Consider the following 16,962-nt stretch of genomic DNA (forward strand, 5'->3'; position numbering starts at 1 on the left):
GAACCGAGGCCCAAACCCTGCCGCGGATCGAGTTACCGCGGCGGCCGGGGCGCCCGGCGTGGAGGCGCCGCGGAGGGAGGGACAGAGCTCTGGGGCGAGGGCAGGGCGCGGGCCCGGGTCTGGGGTGAGGACTCCTGGCCCGGGGTTCCAGGCTTTGTTCTGATTTCTAGCGTTGTTCTCCTACCCACTCTTCTCCATTTCTCTGGCGGCTGGCCTCCTGGAATCCGACAAGCAGGTGTGCGGTTCTGAAGTGGCATCCCTGGGATCACGTCCTAGCGCCACTAATTTATAACTGTGTGACTCCACAGTTTAATTACCTAACCTCGCAGAGTCAGAGTTTTCTCACTCATAAAATGGGTATAACCACAGTACTTATCGCACAGCGTTGTGAGATATGACATTATACATCTACATATATGGTTATATGTATTATATAGAACCTTAGAACAAGTGGCTGGCAAAGAACAAACACTATATACTGATATTTAAAAAAAAAAAAAAAGGATCCTAGAGCGAGAAGCAGGCGGCTTTACTGTAGGAGGAAAGTTGTGGTAAGACTCCCCAAGATCGACTTTTCCCGATTTGTACAATCCCTTTAACAGCCAGAGAAAGGAGGCTCAGTCAAAGGAGTCTAAAAGTGGAGGAGCAAAGTCAGCCAGGCAGATTTGGAAGATATAAGAAACTGGCAATTTTAATGATCTACTTTGGTGCTGTGCTAAGTCCCTTCTAAAATAAAAACTACTGTTTATTGTGTGCTTTAAGTTCTATTTCATTTTATCGTCACAATCTTATGAATTAGGGTCTCTTAGCCTTCCAATTTTACAGATGAGGAAACTAAAGCTCAGAGAGGTTAAGCAATTTATATGGGACCACACAGTGTGGAGCTGGGACACAAACTCAGGTGTTCTGACCCCAGACATGGGCCACTCTGCTCTACTACCCCTCTGTTACTTCATTTACTCTTCACAAAAGTCCTGAAGGCTAGGTGTTATCTCCAGTTTGGAGATGAAGACATTGAGGCTCTGGAAGGTGAGGTGGCTTGCTCATGTTCTCACAGCTGGTTTGGAGGAACCAGGACTCAATCCAGTTCTCTACCCACAAAACCAGTGCCCCTGAAGTCTACAGACCCCTGGAGATGTCCAGGGTACCAGATGGCCTCTGATCAAAGCTGTGCCTGTGTGGGCTTGGGAATCTTCGAGCTGATTGTTGGAGCCTCTATCACATGGTACTGTCTTCCTGTGCCTCTGTGTCCTCTCCAGCCTTGGTGCCCCCTAGGACAACTGCCAGCCAAGTGCTCAATGGCCAGTCCTTTGCCATTTCCCAAGCCCAGCTTCTGCTGGGACGCAGAGATTTCTGCACCTCTCTGCTCCTTAGTCACCACCCAGGGTCCCAAGGATCCAAGTGACATACTTGGGGACCTCACTGATCGGTCAGACTGATCATGGGTCTCATCCACAACTAACCACCATGAGTGCCAGGCACAGTAACAGATGTTTACCATTGACTATTCCATATCCATTCTTTAGAGGATGAAATTGTGTACAACTTATTATTCATCACTTTTAGTCCAGTCTTTGATCAAGTATGGTTATGCCTCTTTTAGAGATAAGAAAAGTAAGTCTCAAGTGACGTGCCCACGATCACATAACTAGTTAGTGATGGAGCTGGAACTGGAACCCAGAGGACGATACAACTTTTGCTATGGAGGGGAAACAAAGCCAGCTGTTGGACAAGGTGAAGGTTCGGGGAAATTGTGACTAAATTGTGCTTTTAAAGAACATTTGAAAATGATTAACTCTGGTTGGACCCCTGGGGACTTCTAGGTGGGTCTGACTTACCTGAGCCGTTTTGTCTCTGCTTCTTCTCATTTTCGTGATGAAATATGGCCTGAGGAGAGTATTCTTTCTGTGAACAGAAAGAAAGAGGTGGAGGTGAGGACCCCCTCTTCCCTCTCAGAGGAGGAGTGAAGTGATATTCATAGTGTTGCTTAGTTGAATTAAAACAATTGACTTTTTGAAGAACAGTTTTAGGTTTAGAGAAAAATTGAGAAGATAGTATAGAGGGTTTCTTACACTAGGCATCCAATCATTCTGTTAACATCTTATGTGCATGTAGACGTAGATGTATGTAATGTGGCACATTTGTTACAATTATGGAGCTAATATCAATGCATCATTATTAATTGAAGTCCATACCTTATTCAGACTTCCCTAGTTTTTACCTAATTCCTTTTTCTGTTCCAGGATCCTACCGAAGACACCACGTTATATTGAGTTGTCATGTCTCCTTAGGATCCTCTTGGCTTTAATAGTTTTTGAGACCTTCTTTGTTTTTGATGACCTTGATAGTTTTGAAGAGTACTGAGATCCATATTCTTTTATGTTGAAGTCCTTTTCATGCCTCTACCTGGACTACCTTCTCCATGCCTTCCTGGCAAACACCTCATCCTCCAAGGGCCAATTCAGAAAACTTCAGGGTTTGGTCCTCAAGGTCAGTTCTTAGACATCTTCTCTTCTCTCTCTAAACTCTCATGGCTTTAAAAACAACTCTTAGCCAAAGATCTCCAAATACATATTTTCCAAACCAGACTTTCACTCTGAGCTTAAACTTTGGCTAACAGGCTACTTGACATGTCCACTTGAAAGTCTAATAGGCCTTACTCACCACGGCTCAAGCAGAGCTATTGATCACCCAGCCTCCAACATGTTCTTCCCCTGTCCCCCCTCTTGTCAAGTGACCCCGCTCTGGCTCTGTGGCTTAGACAAGAATCTGCTTTACCTTGTCTTCCCACAAGCCCACAGTCCTCAGATCACCAAGGCATGATGAATCCACCTCCTGGCATCTCATCAATCCAGCCGCTTCTCATGCCCCAACCCTACCCCAGGCACCACTGCCCTGTGCCTGAATGCCTGCGGTAGCTTCTCTTCTTTCAAGCTGGTCTCCACACAGATTCCGGAGCAGGCTTTTAAAATGTAACTCAGACTCTACTCCTGCCCTACTGAAAACCCTTTAGTGCCTTCCCTGTGCATTTGGGAACATGCCTTCTCCCAGCCTATAAGGCCTCCGCAACCCAGACCCCTCCCTGCCACTCTCTCAAATTCCAACAATGTGTTCCTTCAAATGTTCACGGGCTTGTGATGGCTCAGGTCCTGACGGACAAAGGTCCAGACCTTGTGGAGCTGGCCTTCTAGTGGGGGAGCTAGATGATAAACATAATGAATAAGTAGATAGTAGGCTGCAAGGTGACGGATACTGTGGAAGAGAGAGTCAGTGGGGAGAAGGTTAGTGGTAAGTAGGGGAGTATGTGGTAACAAGTGGCTGCCCAGAGTGTCTCCTTGAGAAGGGGAGGTGTGGACACAAACTTGCAGGAAGTGGGGGAGTTAGCTAGGCAGATATTTTGGGCAAGAGAGTTGCAGATGGAGGGAACAGCCGCAGCAAGGGTCCTGAGGCCTTTCAGGCCGGACTGTGCCAGTAGGTTCAGGAAAGAGTGAGACCGCCAGGGTGGCTGGAGTGGAGGGGATGCAGGGGGTGGTCACAGGAGGGAAAGTCAGCAGAGAACGGGGGCCACCACCTTCCTTCACACCTCACACTCCAGCCACTGAGCATTCTGCTTGGGTTCCTGAGAGCCATGCTGTTTCTCACCGCCTGCTCCTGCACACTGTCGTCTCCACCCCTGCGCACCCCCAGCTCTGCCTGGCTCCTCCTGCTTAGCCTTCAATCTCAGCTGGAATGCCACTTCCCCAAGGAGGCCCCCTCGATCATGTGCTCCCGCACCCCAGACTTCACTTAAATGACCCTGGGCCACTGAGTTATGATTGTCTGAGCCCCACCTCCTCCACCAGACTGTACAAGACTTGAGGCAGGAGAGCAGGTTCTCAGCTGTCTTCCCAGGACCTAGTCCAGAGCTGGGTTTGGCTTGGATGTAGGATAATGATTTGTTGAAAGAATGAATGAAGTGAATGAGTGAATGAATGAGTGCATTCTCACAGGGAGCTCTGGGCTGCATGGCGAATGTGGCCAATTCCAGAGGGTAAGCCAGGGCTAGAACCCAGGGAAATCCCCTGCTGCCTGCTCAGGGATTATTCGGGGTGCACAGAGGGTCCTGGGGTCCTGACGTTTCCCCAGGGAGCTCCCATTTTGAACTCAGCCACCCAGCAGGGCATAGAAAAGTGAGGCCATTTGGGATTTGGCCAAGCCTCTTTTGTGGTTTTTAACAAAGGGAGTAAGAAGACAAGTAACTTCATCTGTGGAAGAAAATTGCAGGACATAGAAAAAAGACCTTCTCTAGAGGGCTTGAAGGGGATCTAAGCTTCTTCCCACATCTCCCTACAGCCCTGGGAAGTGGGGCTGGAGCCCAAGGGCAACCTTAGCCTTAAAAAGCTAGGATTTCATATGGAGAAGCTCCCAGAGCTGGAGTTCAAAGAGTTGTCTCTTGCTCACTTGCCAACCTCCCCTGCACAAAAGCCTTGTTGGAAAGTCAGCCATCGCGTGTCCAGCAAGACCTCAGTGACCCAGGCAGATTCCTCTCTCCCTTCATCAACCTGAGTTCAACGAGCAGGAAAACACTCCACTTGCATGCAACCCCTCGCAAAGGCCGAGCTGAATCGAAAAGCTGCTTGGATCGTTGGTTGATGCATTACTGGTAATTGGGAGTCTTTTCCAAGGACTGTGCTCATAAATACAGCCAATTCTCAGTGGCTCACACAATGTAGGGACTGGAAGATGCTGGCTTCGTTATAATTTTGGCTAGTGAACGTTAACGCACACAATAGCCAGAGGCAATTCTAGTGTATGGAAAAGCATACCCAACTGTGACTGAGCACAACTCAGTGTGTTTGCATTCATATTTCTCCCAATTTTTCCATGGTCCTCACCTGCTTCTTTTTCACATCTCAATTGTTGAGAGAGTTTTTTTGGGGGCTGGTCCTGGGGGACTTCCCCTGCAGACTGAAGCCTCTGTTTGAGAAGTGCCAAGGAGACTATGGACCCTTCACACAGCCTGCTTAGTCTTTCCCATAGGATACATGCACCACGTAACACTTAAGGGACTTTGCTTTGTTTGTTTGTTAAACATGGAAGTGCAGGGACTCCTGGATGGCTCCGTCGGTTAAGCATCTGATTCTTGGTATTGGCTCAGGTTGTGATTTCGCAGTTCGTGGGTTCCACCTCTGCATTGGGCTTTGCCAGTGCAGAGCCTACTTGGGATTCTCTCTCCCTCCCTCTCTCTCTGCCCCATCCTGCTCTTTGTCTCAAAATAAACATTTAAAAAAATTGAAGTATAGCACACATACATAAATTTCCCTAATTCTAATTGTGCGGCTCCACAAAGTGTTACACGTGTGTTCACCCACACAGCCACTCCAGGACTGAGATATAAAATATTCCCTGCACCCTAGAAAGCTCCCTTGTTCTCCTTCTCAGTCAATGCCCACCTTTTCCCAGAGTAAGCACTAATTCTGACCGATATCACTGTAGATTTCTCTTATTCTAGAACTTCATACAGATGGAATCATAAAATTTAGTCTTCAGGATCTGGCTTCTTTCACTCAACACTATGCCTGAGACTCACTGATGCGGTTGCCTGTATCAACAACTCACCTGTGGATGGATGTTTGCGTGGTTTCCAGGTTAGGCTGCTGTGAACAACTTTCTATGAAGTTTTGGGTCAACACAGTGTTTGTTATTGTTGGGGACGCCCCAGCGGTGGAGTGGCGGGTCATAAGGCAGGTGAATGTTGACCTCTGGTAGATACTGTCAACAGTGATTGTATCAGGTTGTATGTTGTGCTGTTGACATCTTCACAACATAGATTTAAAAAAAAAAACACCTTGAGGTCACTTCTGTGCACAATCCTTGGGATTGATGAGGGAGCGGCAGGAGGTATCCACAAAATTGCATCTTAGATGATCATAGAAGGACCTGAATTCTGACCTTGGAGGTGATGAGGTAGGACCTCAGAGTATTCGTCCTTGTAGCCTGGAGTGCATCCAGTGTGTGTGTGTGTGTGTGTGTGTGTGTGCGTGTGTGTGTGGGCATCCTCTTTTATCCTTCCACCCCACACCATTAAACTGTAACAGTGCCTGAGAAAGACACTGTGACTTATTCAGGAATGTATCTTCAGTGTCCAGCACATTCCTGGTACATAAGTGCTTAGTGTAAAAAGTAAAACAGTTTAATAGTTGTAACAAATATTTACTGAGCATATCCTAGAGCTGAATACTGTGCTAAGACTTTACCAATATGGCTTCACTTAAGCCTCATGATAGTCCTTTGAAATTAGGGAAGAGAGCGGCTCTTGTTTTATGGATGAGGAAGGAAGGTGGGCCCCAGGCGGGTGAGGGAACACGGCTGGCCAGCGGCAGTCCTGCAGTGAGACTGCAGGCAGTGTGTCTGCAGTCTCTGCCCCATTCACAAACTGAATGTGTGTGTATGTGTGTGATGGCAGGAGCCTGAACGTCATTTTACAGAGGAGCAAACTGAGGCTCGGGGAGGTTAAGGAACCGTTCTCCATGGAATCAGCGGGGTCCACCTCCTTCCACACTCTTTTTTTTTAATATGTTTTTTAATATTGACTTATTTATTTTGGGAGAGAGAGAGAGTACAAGCAGGGGAGGGGCAGAGAGAGAAGGGGAAAGATAATCCCATGCAGGCTCCACCCTGTCAGTGCAGAGCCCAATGTAGGGCTCAAAGTCATGAACCCTGAGATCGCGACCTGAGCCAAAGTCCAGAGTTGTATACTTAACTGACTGAGCCACCCAGGCGCCCCTGCCATGGTAACTCTTAAAGGTGGAATGTTTCTAACATGGACCTTTGGCTTCTGCCCCCCACCTCCCATTCCGCACTATTGAGCTCATGGCCACTGGGTGTCACAGGACCCTCTGTGAGCCTCTGCCTTAGCGCCTCACTCTCACAAAGCCACTGTGTTGTGCGAGGCAACACCCTCCACCTCCCGTCCCCAGGGACCAAGAGAATAAAGCCCAGCAATCCTTCCTTTAAAGTGCCGGGCACTGCTTGGACAGCACCAAACCCTGGGACTCGCTCCTTCCCAGGGGTCCGCTCACATCACGCTGGTGTTGGGTTCTAGCTGAGTGCGGTAACCAGGGCACTGTCTTCCATCAAAGGAAGCCTCCCCAGTTCCGGTCTCCAGGGTCTTCTCACTGCTCCATTCATTTCAGCCCCGAGGCCTCAGAGGCCTGGAACTCTGCCCCTCCCGGAACCCAGGCTGGGGCATTGGGCCACAAGCCACCCCATCCAGCAGCCAGAGGAGCCTTCCTCTCCTGGCCTGGACTTGGTGCTGGGCTGCTCAATTATCCTTGAAAGCTCTTAATATACTTAAACATTTGGAACAACCTAATTGCACATAAATTTGAAAGTAGCATTTCTCCTCACTGTCCCTTCTCAAGCCCCGTCTAACCTCTTCCCTAGAGTTATATTGCTTTTTTTGATGCCATGTGTGTCTGTTTTGGTCATTTTTCTACAGAATGCTTTTGAAAATCTATCATATGTCTTCTAGATATTTCTATGGTCAATACACGTAGATCCTCTTCTCTCTTTTGATCCACTGCAGTGTATAATACAGGGTGATCCCCACAGTTGTTTTTTTTTCCACCAAGAAATCCCCTTTAGTTGGATATGTAAGTTGTTTTTGATTTCTCACCATTACAAATACTTCTGCTCCAAACATCCCTGTGTTTGCCTCTCTGTGTGGGCTGTGGCTGTTTCTCTGGGGCAGACACTGAAGTGTGAATGCCAGGCCAATGCTAAATTTGAGCAGGTGCTACCAAATCACCCTCCAGAAGGGCTGTACCATTTCACTCGCCCACCGTCAGTGTCTCAGATTACTGGGTTGTCTACACCCTCACTAACTCTGGGTGTTATGAATCTTTAAGTTTGTCTACTGAAAATGAATCTATGGTATTAGTGGTTACTGTTTTGTGGTTGGGAAAGGGCATGAGGGGGCTTTTGAGGTGCTATTGATGTTCTGTTTCTTGATCTCAGTAGTGTCTACACAGATATTTTTCAGTTTTTCAAAATTCATTGAGTGGTATACTTATGGTAGGTACATTTTTCTGTGAGTATGTTATTCTTCAATAAAATATTCACACTATTTCTTCCCTCCCCCAGTCTGATAGGTGACAAACAGCATCCCATAATCACTTTATTTGGAAGTTGTACCTCCTTTTGTTGGTACATAGACCTTCTGGGTTTCTTCTGGAATGTTTTACTTCTGGGTCTTATGTCTTTGTCTGACAGAGGAAATGCCCTTTAAGAAAGGGGAAATGGTACTTGACCCTCTCTGAGCACCAACTGTATGTTCTAATGCTCACAGCAGACTTTCAGGATAGGTGCCATTCACCCCAGGAGGCTGGAGCTCAGAACAGTGATGTGACATGCCCAAGGTCATGAAATTGTCTGACTGCAGAGTCCTACCCTCCTTGCTACCCTTTAAACTGTCTGTGTGACAGGTATTGGGCTAATCCCTGCAACAGGCATGATCACAAGCAATCCCTGTAACAGTCCAGTGAGGTAGGCATATTGGTGTCCCATTTTATAGATGAGAATACTGAGGCTCAGAAAGGTTAAATAACTTGCTCAGTTAGCCCTGTTAGTAAGTGAAGGAACAGGGTGAGCCCAGGTCTGCCTGGCTCTAATGCTGTGATAAGGCAATTCTATCCAATAGAATGTTCTGCAGTGATGGAAACGTTTGCTATCTGTGCTGATGATATGGTATCCACTAGCCACAAGTGGCTATTTAGCACTTGAAATGTGGCTCATGCTTCTGTGGAACAGAAATTTTAGTCTTATTTAGTTTTCATTAATTTAAGCAGCGTGGGTTGGACAGTGCACCTTTAGAGTCAGAGGAGGAGAAGGAGAAAAACTGTTGGGTGCAGGTGACAAGCGGGAAGCCAGCCAGCCCACCAGGAGGGTCCCATTCCTGGTGGTCCTCACGAAGCCCATACACAGCTAGGTCTCTTTTCAGGCACCAGAGCCATGCTCTGCAGCAAGAGCCAAAGCTTTGTAATCAGAAGTGGCTGTCACACAATAAAAAAGAATGAAATCTTGCCGTCTGCAACTACATGGATGGAACTAGATAGAGGGTATTATGTTAAGTGAAATTAGTCAGTTAGAGAAAGACAAATATCATATGACCTCACTTATATGAGGACTTTAAGATACAAAACAGATGAACACAGAGAAGGGAAGCAAAAATAATATAAAAACAGGGAGGGGGACAAAACATAAGAGACTCTTAGATATAGAGAACAAACAGAGGGTTGCCGGAAGGGTTGTGGGAGAAGGGATGGGCTAAACGGGTAAGGGGCTTAAGGAATCTACTCCTGAAATCATTGTTGTACCACGTGCTAATTAACTTGGATGTAAATTATAAGAAATAAATAAATTATAGGAAAAAAAGAAGTGGCCCTAACAAACCTCTTAACCTAAGACTCAGTTTCCTCATGTATTAAATGGGTATCAGAATAGGGCTTGTTTTAATATTAAATGAGAGAATACTTAGTGCCTGGCACATATACGACATTCAATAGGCTATTTAACAGTCATACTATTATCACAATTTTTGATCACAGGCTCACTTGTAAGGTTTTTCATTACATAATGGTAAAGTATATTCATGCTAATAATTTAAATAATGCAGATGGGTATAAAGTGGGACCTAAAAATCCCCAATACTTTAACCCCAAACCCACCTCCCCAATGAAACCATTGTAAGTAGTTTCTTATGTGCTTATCCAGGAATTGTTTCTACTTTCATAAACATCTAGAACAATTCTGATCTTTCCTTTTGAAAAATGCAAAAGGGATCACACGAAATGTACTATTCCCTAACTTGCTTTTATCACTTTATGATACCTTCAAGGCGTCTTTCCACATGTGTAATTCAGATCCACAGCATTATTCCACTGTCTGCACAAAGTTTCCTGGTAAATGTCATTCGTAACTTAGTTTGCAGGTCCTTATGGATGGACATTTAGGTTGTTAGCATTTATTTTGTTATTGTGAGCTATATTTCAATAAGTACTTTACACAAGTCTTTCTGTATATGGGTAAGTGCTCCCTCCAGAGGGAAAATTCTTACCAATGGAATCCCTGGGTCAATGGTTGGGATATTTTCAACTATGATAGACCTCGGCATATGTAAAATCTCATTTTAAACCCTTCAGGAGCACTGGACTTGAAAAGGAGAGTTCTAGTAGTTTCTTCTGAAAAGACTCCTTAAGCCATGCTAATAATCACCCCTGGAATGTATTTGCTGGGTAGGTTTGGAATTTTGGAGAAATGTTTTCTTTAAGTAGATCTAGCTTCTCAGGTCTCTGTGATGTAAGGTCATGGACAGGGCAAGAGAGGGGACTTGGAGAGGGGCACCCGGAAGTCTGGGAACTGGATCCCCACTAATCCCCTCTCCCTCCTCTGGCTGGCTGCTGGAGCCTGAGGGCAAAAACTCTGCCTTCCTGGGCGACCAATCCCGTAGGAAGCAGGGTTTTGCTGCCAAACTGACACTCTGGGGAAGCCGCTGAGCCTGTGGATCTGGGGGGCGCAGAAAGCCAGGAGACACCCAGAAGGGCCCTACCAAGGACTGGACAATGATGACTCTGAGCAGACGAAATCCAGACAGCCCACAGTGTAAGAAAAGATACTTGGCCTCCCAGAAATGCACACTGAAGCAACAATGTAGTATTATTTTTTACCTATCAGATTGGCAAAAAAAAAAAAAAAAAAAAAAGATACCTAGCATAAGAGACTGTTGGGGTACCTGGTGTGGGGACATGGACACCCTGGTGCTCCTCTGGAGGGAGTGTTGACAGTACCCTCATCCTGCAGGGACATGGACGCCTCCCCATATCTGTACTTTTCCTTTTCTAGGAGTTTGTTTTCAGGAAATAACTGAGCATATGCACAAAGATACATGCTCAAGGATTACATTCATCTTTGTCATTCTCTGCATTTCCTGAGGGGTTTATTCATTTCTTGGCAATGAGCTTGTATTGTTTTTATAATAGGAAAGATTATGTGTCAATATTAATTTATTAATACTTATTATTTAATTTATTAATTAATCAGCAAAGAAAGCTGGTAAATTTGTCTCAACTGTGTTAGCCAGTCAAAGTGCAACTATCGCCTCTCACCAAGATAGTCCGCAGCTCTTGTCCACTTCAGAATCCCTCTCTGACCCCAGGACTGTCTTTAATTACAATAAGAATAATGAGGAGGAGGGGCGCCTGGGTGGCTCAGTCTGTTAAACATCTGACTTCGTCTCAGGTCATGATTTCACAGTGGTTGGTGGGTTCGAGGCCCCTGTTGGGCTCTGTGCTGACGGCTCAGAGCCTGGAGTCTGCTTCAGATTCTGTGTCTCCCTCTCTCTGTCCCTCCCCTGCTCACACTCTGTGTATCTCTCTCTCTCTCAAAAATAAATAAACATTAAAAAAATAATAACGAGGAGGAAGAGGATAATGATGTCCATTTATTGGGCACACACTGCGTGCCAGGCGTCGGCTGGTACTTCACGTGTATTCTTTCATTAGAGATGTGGATACTCTCATGTCTTTGGATTTCCTACGAGGGCCTGGAATGGGGACTTGGTGCAAGTGTTTTATTGAGGGAGGGCTTTTCCAAGAAGTCTCTGTGAAGAAGGAAGGGAGGGAAGAAGGATGGGCCAGGGGAAATTCAGCAGAGACGGGGGTGCAGCTGAAGTCTAGTCTCAGTCTGACCCCATGAGGAGGTCTGGACTGTACATAGTATGTTGTCCTGCTTTGAGGCAAGAGGACTGGCCTTTTATCCCTCTACATTAATTGTCATTGTCATTGGTAGGACAATGGGAAGGGATAACCAGGCAGATGGGGTCAACCTCCCAAATACCTCTGGGTGAGGCACCTTCCATCGGCCAGTCGTTCTAAGGGTGCAGCGGTTAGCTGCCAGCGCTCACAGTACCTGGCGACTGGATGTGACCTGCACTGACCTACGTATTATTATTCCCATTTTACAGATGGGGAAACTGGCTCAGAGAGGTTGAATGACTTGCCCAAGGTTACTCAGCTGATAAGAGATGGAGCCTGGTTTTTAACTTAGGTATGAAGCGCTTGCTCTGAGCCCTGAAGCCAGACTGCTGCTAACTTCACTGCCCCACCAGGGGCCCCTCCACTGGCTCTCCGGCTTCACATTAACATCTCCGCTGATAAGCAGTTCCAACCTGGGCTTTTGAAGAAGGGAGCCACAAAAAGCCTTTGTGTTTCTGCACAGGTCCTTGAAGGTTGTATGTTGGTGGAGCTGGTTGCTAGGAGACATTTCTCAAGAAAGTTTCCTTTGGAAAATGAGCGCAGGCTCATTATAGCTGGGGGAGAGACATCCCGGCCTGTGTTTCCTCCAAGGTATTAGATGTGGAGCCACTTCTTTTTCCAACTGGTTCTTCCAGGCTCCAGCTTAGAGTGTATCCTGCCTCAAATCAGCTCCTCGACCAGACAAACTCAGAATCATGGAGAGAAAGAGCCTTTTGAGATGACCTGCCTGTCCTTCCCATTATGTAAATGGAGAAACTGAGGCACAGGGAGTCGAGAGCTCACACTGTGAGCTAGTGGCAGGGTCATGATCTGTGTCTGATTATGACATGATGCAGGCCCCCCCGCCCCCAGTCTCTGAACCCTTAATGGTGAAGACAGCAGGAACTCCATATATGAGGACTGGGTGCATTTCTCTTTATTAATCCTTGGGTTTCAAAGCCTTCTGGGGGACAAATGATTACTTTGCTCAAATGGAGATGAGCATCGGGCATTAACTGGGCATCTACTCTATGCCAAAGCCTCGAGTAGGTCTTACCTGCTAAATCTGACCTCTGGACCACCTTGGGATTCATTTCTCCTGGCTGTGTTCATTTCTGCTTGACCAGAGATCGTGTTTTCCTGTTTCTTTGCATGTCTAGAAAATGTTGATGGTATACTGGATGTTGTATGTGTGTATGTGATGTGTTATAGAGACTCTGGATTCTGTTTCCTTTTGAAGAGTGTTGTTTTGTTTAAGCAAGCAGCACAATTACTGGCTGCTCCTTTTGAAATCCCAGGCCCTTCATTTTATCCTTTATTATGGGAGATTCATGCAAAGCTGGAGCTATTTCCTAAGCTTCCCTAACTTGGCGGGACTCACCTTTAAACTCTGGCCTCTGAGGATATGGAAAGCTTTGGCTTGAGGCTTTGTTAGGGCAGGTCTAGAGGAACCCTTACTCTAGAGCATGGTCCTCTCCTCGGGGGCACAGCCTTTCCGGTGTCTCAGCTCAAAGCCTACAGTGAAGGTCTCTCCAACGTCTGTCAGCACTGCTTGACCTGCAGGGTGGCAGTTTGCTCTCCACCCTCAGCAGCTCTCCAACAGCTGCTCTCTGGTAAACCTGGGATGGTTTCATGCTGGGCACGCGCAGCCCAGCCTTTCGGCAAGGACTTGTGGGTCCTGAGGGACCCCCCATAGACTTCTGGCTATGCAGCTCCCTCCTCTCCAGTGTCCTGACCTACAGATTCCTTCTTTTTTATTGTCTCAATTGCCAAGCTCTGATCCCTGCCTCCTGAGCTCAGAGGGACTGTTGCATTCCGTTTCAGCTCCGCTGCCCTGTGCCACGCCCGGGAGGCTCTCCTAGGATGCAAGCCTGAGGGTCACAGTGCCTATGGTCCACTGACTGCTCTTTGAAGACAGCTGCCTCTGACTTTAAGTGTTATTTCTGGTGGGAGGGCTGGTCTGGCACCAGGTCCTTCGTTATGGCTGGAAAGGGAAGTCCCCCTCCTAGCTGGGCATGCCCTCTCTCCATTTGTCTTGGGACGTTTACTAGGACACCAAGAAAAAGGGCTACGTATCCCCATTTAATAAGCAAGGGAACGGAGATCCACAGGGGTGCAGTAACTTGCCCCAATAGCAAAACGAGCCAAGTTACTGAAAAGAGTGTGCTAGGGGCGCCTGGGTGGCTCAGTCCGTTAAGCGGCCCCGACTCTTGGGTTCAGCTCAGGCCATGATCTCAGTTTCATGAGTTCCAGCCCCACATCAGGCTCTGTGTCTGACAGTGCGGAGCCTGCTTGGATTCTCTCTCTCTCCCTCCCTCTTTCTCTTTCTGTCCCTCCCCCACTCGTGCTGTCTCCGTCTCTCTCAAAATAAGTAAATAAACTTAAAAGAGAAAGGGTTGACTAGACTTCAGAGCCCGTAGTTTGTCGTTGTTCTTTCAGCGGAAAACCTAAAATCAAAACTCAATTTCACTGTTACCATCACCAAAACAGCCGCGTCTTCGGAGCCAAGGCGCCTATGGTCCTAATCCCATCTCTCACCTTGTACCGTTAGTTCTGTTCCTGCCACTGGCCCCCTGTTCTGGCTGCTGTCCCCTTTCACGGGGATGATTATCATTGTCTCCTATGGGGCTTCCATTTTATTCTTCCCAGAACATGTTTCTGTCTTATTCTCTCACTCCACTGACTCAGCGAGTCCATACGACCCACGGTGGCCCTTCCCAAAGTGTAGAATTGGGACTTGCACCTAGGGGAATGCCACAGCCCACAGCTCTCCTGGATTCGCGGCTGGGAGTGCGAACATGTAGAGGCTATGTGGGAATGAAACCTGTTTAATTGAGCTTCACCCAGTCCGTTGGTCCTGAAACCTTTGGCTCATCTAACACCTATTAAAATCTTGTGGGACATATTGGAAAACTTTGGCTCACAGAGTAAAGGCTAGGATTTTCTGTCCATATTCCAGTCCTACATTTCAACCTACTCGTTCAACTTCCATGACTTCTTGTCACAGGTCACCCTTCCCCCCACACCTGTTTCCCCCTCCAGCCTTCATACCCTTCCAGCTGTAAGAATGATATAAGCCTGCCGCTGCTGGGAGTTTCCATGAGGGGAGAGGGGTCCAGGAATGAGGTCAACCAGAGGAAAGTGGAACCATGAGGAAGAGAGGGACCAGGACCATTTAAGACCCTGGATCCAGCCTTGCCTGAAGCCATTACTCCTAGACCTTCAGTTGTAAGAACTGATAAATCATTTTTCTTTCCCTCTTAACTCTGGACTCCTGCAACCAAAAGAATAAACGACAGCCCGAGACTCCTATGCGGGGCTCTTTCCAGAACAGCTCCTTCTTCAGACCTTAAATAACAACAATTAACCTGAGAGCCGGGTACCTCACCTGTACCAAACCTGCAAGGTGATAAAAGTATCCCCAATTTACAGATGAAGAAATTGGGGCTCAGGGAGGTTGAGCCACTTGCCCAAAGCCCCACAGCTGGTATGGCAGAGCTGGGATTTGCCTCCTGCATCTGGAAGGAACCACCTAGTCCCAGCATCCAAACCTGGCCCAGATTCTACCTCCCCAGACGCCCATGGAAGTGGCATGGGGGACACCTGCGCTTTCTGGAACGGGGCAAAGGCAAGGAAATCAGCAGTGAGACCTGGCCCCAGATCCCGTTACGCAGGGGAGATCACATTTCCCCTGTTCCGGCGCCGTGAGCAGGGCAGAGGCCCGGGCAGGCAGCCACTTCCCTGGTTATTCAAGTAGAAAATTACAGGTGCCCAAAATAGCCCGAGCATTCTTTTATTTATGAATAGGCAGCAAGTCTGTGAAGCTGGAATGCGGGCTTATATGTATTTCTTCCCTTTGACCACCTTCCCGAGGTCCGCAGAGATCCCTAGTTCTGTCGGGGGGCTCTCTCAGGAGTAAGGGGAGCAGGCAGCATTGAGGTGGGGGTGTTTTCAGGGTACGATGATGGAAAAAGGGGAAATGAGACCTCACCAGGCAGGGGCTGGAGATGCCCCCGTCCTGAGGCTTGAATTCTCAAAGGGTGCAGGGGATGGGATCGCAGACCTGGATCTGTCCCAACCATCCTCATCCTGCTGTGTGGCCTTAGGCAAATGGCTTAACCCCTCTGGGCCTCGATTTCTTCTTCCATAAAACTGAATGAGTCCTAACCTCACAGAAAAGTGTATTTTCTTCTGAGCATAAAATTAACACTTGCTCATTGTAGACAATTTAGCAAGTGCAAAAAAAAAACCCAAAAACCCCAAAACCCCAACACAACCTCCACACAAAAATGACCATTATATTCCCCATTTTCTCTCCCCAGTTAAGATAATCAGGATTAACCTTTGGTATATATCCTTCCAGTCTTTCTTTCCATGCATGCATTTAAAATATGGTTGGCAGAGCCCAATACCTGAGTCACTGTGCTTTGAAAATGGAATTCTCACTTAGATTACATTAAATATTAGTCAGTCAACAAACATTATTGAGCACCGCCCTAGGCACTGGGGGGCTTGGCAGCTTTCCCCCACACTCCCTACATCTTCTTTTTGTATGTCCAGCCCTCTGGAAACAACCCCGACCCTGGGGCCTCACTCAGAAGCACCTGACGGGTTGGTGAGGAGGGAAAATCATTTTGCTGGTCTCAGACGTGGATGCAGCTGGGGCCTGCAATCTGCTGGTGGGGACATCTGTGCCCAGAGGGGCTGGCCTGGGCATGGCGTGTGGACCTCTGATTGTCCTCCCTGCTCCCTCCCCGGGGCTGTGTGTTGACCAGTTGACATGTAGGGGGGTGCCTGGAGCACAATGTACAGTCAATACATGTAGCTGCCGGTCGGAAAGTTACATCATTACTATTCCGAGTGGAGGCTAGGCAGCCTGAGACCATTCCCTCTCAGAGACTCTGGTTGGTAATGAACCTGAGGACACAGCTGAGTCACTTGCAGGATGGAAATAACAAGAGCATTAATGACGACCACTTCCATGTATCGGGGGAGCGCTGTGCTGAATCAATTCCATTTGCTGCTTACGTCCACCAGAGTAAATGAGCCTCATCAGCTCCCACACACAGGTGAGGAGACCGAGGCTCAGAGATTTCAGGGAACTTTCCCAGGGCCACAAGCTGGCAGGTGGCAGACAGGGACTTTATGCCAGATTTGTCCTGTGCGGGATCCCTCATCCCTGAGGCTCAGC

The 16,962-nt window shown here is 47.5% G+C and overlaps 1 protein-coding gene across 1 annotated transcript in view; it reads right to left on the reverse strand.

The window, feature by feature from the left end:
* Nucleotides 1-16,962, reverse strand: part of FAM107A (family with sequence similarity 107 member A) — a 52,148-nt gene that overhangs the window by 20,623 nt on the left and 14,563 nt on the right. The window contains exon 2 of the mRNA XM_029918416.1: nt 1,839-1,905. Within this exon, the coding sequence (XP_029774276.1) occupies nt 1,839-1,905 (67 nt within the window). The remainder of the gene's footprint in view (nt 1-1,838; nt 1,906-16,962) is intronic.

The sequence above is a fragment of the Suricata suricatta genome, chromosome 12, assembly GCF_006229205.1.
Source record: "Suricata suricatta isolate VVHF042 chromosome 12, meerkat_22Aug2017_6uvM2_HiC, whole genome shotgun sequence".
In the NCBI taxonomy this organism is placed as follows: domain Eukaryota; kingdom Metazoa; phylum Chordata; class Mammalia; order Carnivora; family Herpestidae; genus Suricata; species Suricata suricatta.